Below are 12,435 nucleotides of genomic sequence, written 5' to 3'. Positions count from 1 at the left end.
ATACCATTCACCGACACAGAAAGGAGTTGTTCGTTGGGAAATGAATCATTAATCTCTAGGCCATCACGAGGCCTCCCATCCTCCTCTAAGTGGGACAAGTGGTCTGCCACTTGGTTTTCACTACCCTTCCAGTACACAATCTCCAAATCAAACTCTTGAAGTAATAAGCCCCATCGCATCAGTCTAGCTTTGGAATCCTTCTTCGTCATCAAGTACCAGAGTGCGGCATGATAGGTATGCACTATGACCTTGGCACCCATAAGATACGACCGAAATTTATCCATTGCGAACACAATAGCCAAAAGCTCTTTCTCAGTCACCATGTAGTTCACTTGAGCATCATTCATTGTCTTGCTCGCATAGTACACCAGATGAAACATTTTATTCACTCTTTGACCCAAAACCGCCCCAACCGCAACATCGCTCACATCACATATGAGCTCAAAAGGCAAGCTCCAATTGGGTGTGGTAATAATAAGGGTGGTGGTCAACTTGTGCTTGAGAAGTTCAAAGGCCTGCATACATCTCTCATCGAACACGAACTTGACATCTTTTTCCAATAACTTGCATAAAGGATTCACTACCTTGGAAAAGTTTTTGATAAATCTCCGATAGAACCCCGCATACCCAAGAAAACTTCTAACTCCCTTGACAGAGGTAGGGGAGGGAGCCTTGAAATCACATCAATTTTTGTTTTGTCCACCTCTGTACCATGCTTTGAAATTTTATGCCCAAGAAATATGCCCTCCTCAACCATGAAGTGTCATTTCTCCCAATTAAGAACAAGATTGGTTTCTTCACAACGGGCCAACACTCTATCAAGATTTTTCAAACATTCATCAAATGAATCACCCACAACACTAAAATCGTCCATGAACACCTCCAAAATATCTTCCACAATATCGGTGAAAATGGCCATCATACACCGCTGGAATGTAGCCAGTGCATTACACAACCCGAAAGGCATCCTAGAAAATGCAAAGGTGCCATATGGACAAGTGAACGTGGTCTTCTCCTAATCTTCCGGAGCAATCAAGATTTGGTTGTATCCAGAATATCCATCCAATAAATAGTAGAAGGTACACCCAGCAAGTCCATTTAACATCTGATCAAGAAAAGGCAATGGAAAGTGATCCTTGCGGGGCGCTTTATTCAACTTGCGGTAGTCCATGCATACCCTCCACTCGGTGACGGTCCTGATAGGAATCAACTCATTTTGCAAATTTGCAATCATGGTCATGCCACCCTTCTTCGACATATATTGCACCGGCGAAGTCCAAGAGCTATCAGAGATGGGGTACACAACCCCGGCAACCAACCACTTGTTAACCTCCTTTTTCACAACTACTTGCATTGCCTTATTCAACCTCCTTTGATGTTCCAAGGAGGGCTTTGAATCATCTTCCAGAATAATCTTGTGCATACAGAATGCGGGTCTTATCCCCCGAATATCAGCTAAAGTCCATAAAATTGCCTTTTTCCGCTTTTGATGCACGCCCAATATGGCATCAACCTGCATGTTAGTAAGACAAGAAGAAAGAATAACTGGCAAAGTTGAACTAGGGCCTAAGAACTCATACCTGAGGTGTGGAGGCAAGGACTTCAACTCCAACACCGGATGTTCCTCGATTGAAGGTTTTATTGATGGAGTCTTCCTATTTTCAAGATCCAAAGAGCGTTTCCTAGGTTCATAAGAGTAAGATCCCATTCCATGTAAAGTATTTACACACTCCACTCGGCCTTCATCCTCATTTACATCAAGATTCAACAATACTGCCTCTAGAGGGTCCTCTACATTGATAATTGCACTGGTATCATCAACTATTACTGCCGTGACAAGGTCCACAAAAGAGCACACCTCGGAACTATTGGGCTGCTTCATTGACTTGCACACATGAAAGACCACTTTCTCATCACCAACCCGAAAGGTGAGTTCCACTACTTTCACATCAACTAAGGCCTTCTTAGTAGCAAGGAAAGGTCTTCCCAATATGATTGGAACTTCATAATCTACCTCACAATCCAAGATCACAAAATCAACTAGCAAGATAAATTTGTCCACCCGGACAAGAACATCATCAATAATACCAAATGGTCTCTTCATAGTTCTATCTGCCATTTACAATCTCATGGAAGTCGGCCTCGGTTGCGCAATACCCAAAGTCTTGAAAACTGAGTAGCGCATCAAGTTGATACTTGCCCCCAAATCACATAGAGCTTTTACAAAGTCCGCACTCCCAATGGTGCAAGGAATGGTGAAAGCACCGAGATCTTCTAGCTTCGGGGCCATCAAGTGTACTATTGCACTAACTTGGTGGGTCATCTTGATAGTTTCTCAATCTATAGATCTTTTCTTTGTCACCAAGTCCTTCATGAATTTAGCATAGCTCGGCATTTGCTCTAGAGCCTCCACCAAAGGCACATTAATGGATAAACTCTTCATCAAGTCAATAAACTTTTTGAACTAATTCTCATTTTTTTGCTTCGCGAGCCTTTGAGGATAAGGTGGAGGCAGCCTTGGCAAAGGATCCTTGGCTTTAGGCACAACCGTTTTTGGCATGTCTATTACGTATTCCCTAGACGGGTTCACGTCATTCTGAGTCTCCACCTCGGCATCTTGAATATCAATCCCACTTCCTCATTCACGTTCTCATAAATCACATTTTCAACCACCAAAGGAATCTCATCTTCTTGCAACTCAACTTCATCACTCAAAATTTGTTTTTGTTTGGAGGCATTCACATCACCGCCTTGTCCACTCCTTGTAGTTACCGCCATAACATGATTGTTCCCACCCTTCGGGTTAACTACCGTATCACTTGGTAGAGCCCCCTTAGGGTGAGTATTCAAGGATTGTGATTGAATCTCCAAGTTCTTGATTGAAGTATTGTGGGAAGCCAACTGAGCATCAGAGTCCGCATTCTTTTTCATCATCTGTTCAAACATCATTTCAATTCTCCCCATTTCATTGTTGGAAGAACTAGGACATTGGGATGGAAATGGGGGTGGATTGTTCGGTTGTTGATACATTGGGGGCTTTTGAAAGCCTTGCCCCGGATTTTCCTAATTGTCATTGTTCCAACCTCCCTGATTGTTGTTACCACCCCAATTGTTATTGTTGTCATTCCAATTACCCTGAATGTTCTGATTGTCCCAATTGGAATTTTGGTTGTTATTCCCCCAATTATTATTCCCTTGTTGTTGTTGATTGCCCCAATTGCCCTGGGGTCTCCATTGTTGTTGGTTGGAAGAATTGTCCCTTTAGCCCTGATAATTGTTCACATATTGCACTTCTTTATTCTGCCCATCATAACCATCATCTTGGAATCCACCACAATCATTGTCAAATTGATCTGAACTCCCTTGGTTTTGTTGACCTCTTTGTCTTCTTTTTTTTGGTAATTAAGGAACTTTATTACCAAGTAAATATTTATACATATACCGAGAGAATAAACAACGCTGCACTCTTTTTTGTTGGACATGAAGCCCCAACATAAGATTTCTTCACTACTCCTAATCAACTACATCCCTTCCTAGATTATACTGGATACCAGTTCATAGTACTTAGATATACATCCAGGTTTTTGCAAGTTTGAGCATATATATGAATCTCATGTACTATCATTTTCACTATACTTACTACATTGATCTTTTTCTTTTGAAATATACTATTATTCCTAGCCTGCTAGACGCAGTAAACAACTGCAGCCAAAGTCATTCTGTATAGTTCTGATCCAGCACTCTTTCCTGTTGCTTTCTCCATTGTCATTGCACTTCTTCATGCCATTGTTTCTTTCTTCTCATGATCCCTTGCCAGTATAACAATTTCTGCCATATTTCCCATGATACTTCACACTCAAAGAATAGATGTTGCACTGTTTCATTGCTCTTTTGACATATTGAGCATAATGTTTCGTCAACTAAACCCACCTTACCAGTCTGTCCTTGGCAGCTAGTCTGTCTAGAATTTCCAGCCTTAGGATGAAAATCCATTTAGGCATCCCCTTATTGTTGCATACTAGACCTCTCTATGTCACCTTTTGGAAATCCCCTTGCAGTTTTTTGTACAGCTCTTTGGTAGAAATATTGTCTATCTATTTCACTTCCTCTTCTCAATAACCTGCCTCTTGAAATTATGTCTTTGCTTTGAATATCTTCTGAATTACCTAGGAGGCATTCTTTGGCTCTGTGTCCCATATACAATTCTCTTTTATATAGTACGTATGAACCCACTGCACCCACATTTTCTCCTTCTTTTTACATATGTTCCATAGCAACTTACATATAGCTGCTTTGTTCTATAGCTCTATGTTTGTGAAGTTTAGTCCCCCTGCTGATTTAGGTACACATAACTTGTCCCAAGGTATCAATGCCTTTTTTGTTGGCTCAGCATTCCCTGACCATAAAAACCTTCTGCATATTGTCTCAATGAACTATATAATTTTCTTTGGTAAGATGAAAACTTGTGCCCAAAAAGTTTGGATTGTACCCAATACACTTTTGATCAATGTTGCTCTCCTTACATAGGATAGAAATTTGGATGTCCAACTTTGCACTCTACTCAACATTTTATCAATCAATGGCTCACATTGGATTGTTAATAGTCTTTTTGTACTCAAGGAAACACCAAGATATCTAAAGGGTAGATCACCTTTAGTATATCCTAGTATTTATAGGATCCTTTGTTGTACCTTGCTGTCTATACCACCAAAATAAACACTGCTCTTGCTTGTATTTGCCACTAGTCCAAAAGTTTTAGAAAATCTTTGAAACTGATTTGTATTTCCACCACAGATTTTTCCTCACCCTTACAGAATAACAGTAGATTATTTGCAAATTCCAGTTGTATGAGATTCATTTTAGCACACCTTGGATGGAACCTGAAGTTTTTGTTGCTTCCTAGTTGCTTTAGCAATCTACATAAGTACTCAATCGCAATGACAAACAGCAATGGTGAGAGTGGATCTCCCTGCCTTAGTCCTCTTTTTGCTTCAAATGGCTTGATTGGCTTTCCATTGACAATGATTGAGTATGATACAGTGCTAATGCAGGCCATCACCCATTTTACATACTTCTCTGTCAATCCCAACAGCCTCATTACTTGTTCCACATACACCCATTCTACTGAGTCATAAGCCTTCTATATGTCAATCTTTAGCATACATCTGGGTCATGTATTCTTCCTCCCATAACCTTTGATCAATTTGTGGCTCATTATAATATTATCAGTGATCACTCTACCTGGTACAAAGGCTGTTTGGCAATTACCTGTCAACTCTGGCAAGACTTCCTGCAATCTGGATGTTAAAATTTTGGATATGATCTTATATAGAACAGTGCAACATGATATAGGTTGAAACTCTTTAATATTGCTGGGATTTTTTACTTTTGGAATTAGTGTTATAGTTGTGCAGTTGACTTGCTTACACATCTCTGGGTTCTCAAAGAATTCCAATATAGCTTGAGTCACCTCCTTCCCTATAATATGCCATGCTTTATTGTAGAAAAAAACATTGTATCCATCACAGCCTGGGGCTTTGTTATCATCAATATCCACAAGTGCTTGCTCGACTTCTTCTTTAGTTACTGCTCTTATGAGATTTAATTGTTGCTGCCTGTTCAGGTTGTTCCCCTGCTTCATCACTTCTGAACTTACTGCTGGCAATTGCACTGCTGCTGTTCCAAGTAGTTGCTTATATAATTTTAGAATCTCAGCTTCCACATCCTTAGTTGTATTTAGTAATTGACCTGCATTAATAAACAAACTACCAATATGGTTAATGACTTGCCTACTCTTAGCACAAGCATGGAAATATACTGTATTTGCATCTCCCAGTTTAAGCCATTTGATCCTTGATTTTTGCTTCATTATGCTTTCCTCAATTCCAATCCATTTAGCTAGCTCCTTCTTTACCTCTTTTTCTTGTGTTATACTTTCATTACTGATGCCAGGTCCATCCATTTGCTCCTGAATCCCCTCCAACTTTATTCTTGCTTCTTGAATTCTTTGACCAGTGTTGCTAAATTCTTGCCTATTCATCTGCTTCATCTTGTGCTTTAGTATCTTGAGTTTCATCCATACTTTGTTAATTGTTATTCCTCCACCTTTTTTCCTCCAGCATTCATAAACAGCTTCCTCAAATTCTTTATGTTGTGCCATGAAATTAAATAACTTAAAAGGTCTCCCTCCATTCTGTTGCTCATAGTCCATTGTTATACTTAATGGGCAGTGGTCAGAAAAACCAGATTGCAATACCTTCCCTTCCATTACAGGCCATTTTTGGATCCATGCAGCATTAACAAGTATTCTATCAATTTTACTGTGGACATGATTATTAGTCCACGTATACTTCCTTCCAACTGTTTTTAGTTCAGTTAATCCATTTCTCCAGATGAATTCTTTAAAGTCTTTCACTTCATATTCCTGTACTAGTGTCCCTTTTACCCTGTCTTCATTGGTCAAGATGGTATTGTAGTCCCTCATTAACATATAAGGGTCAGTAATACCAGCTATAGTTCTTCCCATATCTTCCCATAATATTTTCCTATCATGTATACTATGCATACCATAGATAGCACCAAATCTGAATTTATTACCACTTTGCACCTCTGTAACCCCCCCCCCCATATTATGTATTGCTGGTGCACTTCATAGCACTCAAAATCTACCCTTGTATGATCTCAAGCAATCCATATTCTACCACCTTGAGCATTTGTATAGTTTGCTATCCATCTCCAACTATTGAACACCTTCTTTATGACACCTCCAGCCTTGGCTTCTTTAACTCTATTCTCTAAGACAACCATTAGTACCACCTTATTCTTCCCAATAAATATTTTTAGTTCTTTTTGTTTATACACCTTATTCAGTCCTCTAACATTCCAAGCTATGATGTTCATCATTATATATTTCTTTGATTCATGTTACCACCTCTGTCTCTATCTCTAGGCAGTTCCCTCTCTTTTTCCTGCTCTCCTATCATTAGCACTAATCTTTGTGCAGTGTCTACCAAGGCTTTGAAAGCATTGCCAGTATTGGATTCCTTCTCACCTCTCCCATCTTCATTCTTCTTTGATGCGGACTTGCCTTTTGCTAGTTGCCATTGTTCTTCATTTGAGTTGTTGCTCTGAATCCCTTCACTATTCTCTTCCAATTGCTCCAGGAATCTGCCTCTTATATCAATTTTATCAGTCTTTGGATCTAGCTTCCTCACAACTTTCCATATCTTTTCCTGATTCTGCATACCATATATTTGTTGTCCCACCTCTTGATTCTGCATTTTCTTGTTATGGCATGAGTGCCCACTTTGACAGCAAGTTTGATAGTATTGGAGTTTCCAGTCATATTGTACCATTTGCTCAATCACTTTACCATTAGGATCAATCAGTTTAATTGTCCTTGGTAGAGTCCTTGGTAGAGTCCTTGTTATATCCATTTCTATAAGGATCCGAGCATAAGAAATCCTATCAGCCACAGTTATGCAAGCATCAGCATACAAAGGCTTCCCTAGCCCACTTCTAATTTTGCTAAGAGCCTTGTTACTCCAGTAGTTCAATGGGAGTTTTGGAAATTTTACCCATAGCGGAATAGTTTTCAAAACCTCTTCATTGAAGTCAAATCTCTCAGCCCATGCTTTTAGTATTACAGGTCTATTGTTCATAATATAAGGCACATTCATCAATACCTCATCTCCTTCTTCAACAATATGCATCAGAATTGTAAAATATCCATCACTATGGTATAATACCTTAGGCTTTCTGACTTTTCCCCATTGAGCAGCAACAAATCGTTCAATAGATCCTATAGTCGGAGTATTTCCAACTACGTACATTAGTATTGCTCGATTTCATTTCTGCTTTTTCTCAGCTATATCTTCCTCTAAAATTTGTACTACTACCTCCCCCTCTTGTATCACTGGTGGTACATATGTTAGATCCATTCCTTTTGCAGCTAATTTGTTCTCATGCAATAGTCCAGCCCATGACCTTCCCAAATTTGTTGGTCTCATCAGATTCTGCTTTTCTTCCTCAGCTCGATCACTGTTCTATTGCTCTGCTCCTTTAAGACACTGTTTGTTACTGTTTCATTGGCATTTTCTTTACTTGTGCTTGCTCCTCCAATGGCGGCCGGCGATATGTTCATCTTGAGTACCCCTTGATTAGTAGGACTCACTGGGATAGCTGATTTAACACGATTGCAGCTCAGATCTGCCCAATTTAGTTCACTATCGCTATCGAGATCCAGTTCCTCTTCCTGAATTTTCCCTTTCGCATGTTGTTTTCCTTGGTCCTTTGAGATATTTTCCTTGATTCCACGATTGATTACTAGCGTTTTGTTTTTATTTTCCCTTGGCCTCCCTCTTCCTTCCATTTCTGACGGTGGCGCAGGTTATCTCATCTAACGTGTGCCGAGAGAAAAGAGAAGCTATTTTAAGAATATAAATTTTACTAACTCTTTGTCTTCTTTTGTTCACTAGCATGTTGACACCCCCCATAGCATTTACTTGGAGCGGATTTTGAACCAGTTGTAACTGTGCCTTTGCTAGCTGGTTCCTTGTTGTTGTCAGCTCTGCTATAGCCTGCCCATGGTCATGTAGCTCTTTGTGCAAGTGAGTGACCGTGGGGTCACCCTGGGTCACATTGGCTCTACTTTGCCAAGCGGAGGGCATGTCAGCCATCTCGTCAAGAATGTCACAAGCCTCATCATAAGACAGCTTCATGAAATTACCCCAGCAAGTTGGTTTACTATACACTGATTTGTTGTGTTAATGCCCCGGTAGGGAGTCTGTTGGATTATTGCCTCAGTCATATCATTGTTGGGACATTCCTTTACCATGGTTCTATATCGCTCCCAAATCTTATGTAAAGGTTCGGTGGGCTCCTACTTGAAAGCTAAGATCTCATCTCTCAATGCTGCCATATGCCCCGATGAGATAAACTTTGCAATGAACTTATCCGCCAACTCATCCTAAGTAGTGATGGAATGGTTGGGAAGTCGCTCAAGCCAATCCAATGCCTTCCTTCGAAGTGAGAAAAGGAATAGTCTCAACCGTAGTGTATTCTCCAACACATTAGTTTGATTGCTCCCCCAGTAGGTATACACGAATCCCTAGAGATGTTTGTAAGCATTCTGATTGGCAGCGCCTGTGAAATACCCAAGCTGCTCCAGCAATGTCAGCATCACATTTGTAATTTGAAAATTGCCCGCCCGGATCCGGGGTGGGACAATTGCACTAGCATATCCTTGGTTGGGAAGTACTCGAGGAGCCACTCTTGGAGGTGGCGGGGGAGGATCTGGAATATTATCATTAGCCTGGGCCTCTCCTTTGGCCTTGAGGTACAATAGGAACCTCATTATCAACATTGTCATCTACCTCCTCCCCCAGCGGAAGATCTCCAAGAGGTGCGTTGTTTACTGCCATTTTGTACCTGAAGTTGTGACACACACAAATTAGTAACACAGAAAGAAAGAAGAACAATACACCAAACTATTTAGATAGATAGCCAAAACTGTTAGCTCCCTGGCAATGGCGCCAAAAAGTGATCGGAGCCAACCCTACACCACTACAATATAGCGAGAGTGGTCGAAACAGCTTTTACCCGAGAAGGTCGGGATCGAATTCTACAGGGAGCTAAAAATGGGAATTGGGTTCCTATCTAAATTAGAGATGTGTAATTGCTCTTAATTGCACTTCTAATCATAGTTGGTCTTTTGATTACTTCTAATTTTATGCTAATAAGATGCTAGATTAAGCTAAGAGTAATATACTTGAAAGGTTGTCTAAATGGTTAGGGAGGCACTAGGGAAGTGACTTTCTCCTAGGTGGATACTTGACGGGTTCTCGAGTCTAAGGCAAGGTTGTCATGTCGGGGATTATGAAATATCCAATGCACTAAACTTCTCACTTTATACCTCTCGGTAGTTTGAGTGATTTTGCTCTAATTGACTTTCTCAAGACAAATTGGGTATGATAATTTGTGCAAGCAATTTAGGTTCAAGTCGGGTATTACTATCTCTAGGTTTAACCCTTTTATTGGGGGTATCAATCTATTGAATATGCCCCAATTCCTTGTTGGACTAATTTTCCTAGATTAAAGTCCTCTTTCTCAAGAAGAACCCAAGTCAAATAGGTACAAATTAGTGTTTGCAACCACTAGTTCAACATGGAAAACACAAATTAGTCCAAATATCAAACACCCATAGACATTCAAGCCTTAAAACTCAAGATCCATCAAATACCTACACTAGGGTTGAGCCACAACCCTAGATAATGGGTCTAGCTACTCATGATAATAGAAAAAAACAAAGAAATAGATAAAGAAAAATCCATAAAATTTAATTACAAGCTAATACTTGAAGATCCAATGATAAAACTACTCTAAAATTGCTCAAAATGGTTAAGAACTACTGTTCACGAGCTCAGCTCAATGTTAGATTACAACTCATGACCTAAAAATGGGAAAAGAAACTATTGTACTAGGACAAATTTTCTAGACAAAATTACCCCTTCAGGGGTAGTGCGGTCCGCACAAAATCGAGTACAGCCACAGTGAGGCTTCTTGGCTTTAAACTCTTTTCTCTGAACTTGTCCACCGCGGGCCACACAAAATGCACCATGGCCGCGGTGGCTTCTTCTATGGTCCGCACAAAAAGGACCGTGGACCGCATTGACAATGAATCTCCAAACTCCAACTCTCTGGACTCAATCATTGCGGACCGCACAAAGTCGAGTGCGGACGCGGTGAGTCCATTTTGGTTCGCACAAATTGCTTTGCGGCCGCATTGCTTGAGTATCTGAAATAAGCACCTCTCTGAATCTCTTCACTGCGGACCGCACTAAATGGAGTGCGGCCGCAGTGGACCTGTTGCACTGTGCTCGGACTTATTTTTGGTACTTGTGCATGTTTCACTCCTTTTTGAGTTGGTTTTGACTAACTGTCACCTTTTTGAACAAACTCTGCAAATAAGTACAACATGTAAGCCTTTAGGACTATTTTGTATACATTTTTAATCAAACTCAAGTAAGAAGGAGTGTAAAATGAACCATAATCCCTAGTTATCACTGAGCACGCAGACTAGGGTATCAGTTAGCCATGCTTCGAGGGGATTTTTCATAGCGTGTGGCATCCCCTCTCCCCCGGACGTGGAGGGTCTTTTCCTGTTTGGTTTTGTTGTGTTGCAGAAAGTTGGAGGTGACCTTTATCTTCTGGGAGAGGCCATGGGCGTTATTCCCTCATCATGGGTGTCATAGCCATCGTTGATAACATTCATGAGGTTGAAGAGAACGTTATCTATTGCCCTCATTCTGTTTTCTTGGTTACCTGCCATGGAAATTTTGTTCGCACAGAAAGGAGAGATAAACTTTGTGGTTTGTTAGATTAACAAGTCACATGAGTTGTAGATCTAATGAAACTAAAAGATTGGCTGAGAAAATCCCCACAGACGGTGCCAAAGTGTTTGACCCAAAATTTAGATCTAGGTTTAAACAATTAGATTTTCTAATATAATAGAGTTAATCTTAGCCAATATTTATATCCAGAAAAATGTTTAACTGATTTCGTAGCAAAATGTCACGAGTTCCGTTCATAACAATGAATGTGCAACAGTAAAAAATATTCAATGGCCCAAGAACAAAGAAAATAGCATTGAATAATAATAAATGATATATAATAACATTTATGTAAATAAATGCAAGCGAGTTTACCGAAAAGGGGTGAGATTTTTTGATATTCCTGTTGACAATGATAAATGATTGGTGAACCTTTGAATATTCGGATTCTCCTTAGATCGTGGGAGAAAAGTTAGACAGCAATATGAAGAAAAGGTATATTTTGTATGTATGTAATAAAGCAAGGATCTTCAGAGAATGTCAATGTGTTGTTCTTTACAATAAATGTCCAATCCCCCTTATAGCTACATATAGATCTTTCTATTTATAAAGGCACATGGGCCACAAAAACCCTAATAGTAAATATGGGAGGAATATCCCCTAGAATATTCATCTCTGAAACTCGCCGTTAGTGCCTTTTTAAAGGAAGTGCTCGTCCTCGTCTCTCTACTGAGTCACCTCGACCTCGTTTTCGTCCTTTATTGAAAACACACCGATGATGCGTGGCAGGTTTAGTTAGCATGCTAAATTATCATTTTCCAAGTGGTTGGAAGCAGTTAGGAGTAAGAATTAATTGGAAGATTGTGATCATGATGATGTAATTTTTTTTAAGCTAAAGATAAGTATCAATGCCTAGCAGGCTAATCAAACGACACTACTATGGAAATCTTATGATTGCAATTATTCTGTAAAACACCAAAAGATTTGCAGAAAGATATCTTTTGTTTAACAAAAAGGGTGTTTTTATTCATAATATTCCAACAATGATACAAATACAGTCCTTTACTCGAGAAAAAGTTGTGCTTTTAAGCTTTGACAAGGTAAC

At 39.9% G+C, this 12,435-nt stretch overlaps 1 protein-coding gene across 1 annotated transcript; it reads right to left on the bottom strand.

The window, feature by feature from the left end:
* Nucleotides 1–6,902: 6,902 nt before the first annotated feature.
* On the bottom strand, nucleotides 6,903–7,832 carry LOC138868268 (uncharacterized). The gene has a single exon (XM_070145809.1). The coding sequence runs from the start codon at nucleotides 7,830–7,832 to the stop codon at nucleotides 6,903–6,905; it is 930 nt and encodes a 309-aa protein (XP_070001910.1).
* Nucleotides 7,833–12,435: the final 4,603 nt, after the last annotated feature.

The sequence above is a fragment of the Nicotiana sylvestris genome, chromosome 5 (genome assembly GCF_000393655.2).
Source record: "Nicotiana sylvestris chromosome 5, ASM39365v2, whole genome shotgun sequence".
Taxonomy (NCBI): Eukaryota; Viridiplantae; Streptophyta; class Magnoliopsida; order Solanales; family Solanaceae; genus Nicotiana; species Nicotiana sylvestris.
Note: the sequence above shows the minus strand (reverse complement) of the source record. Positions and strands in the feature narration are given on the sequence as shown.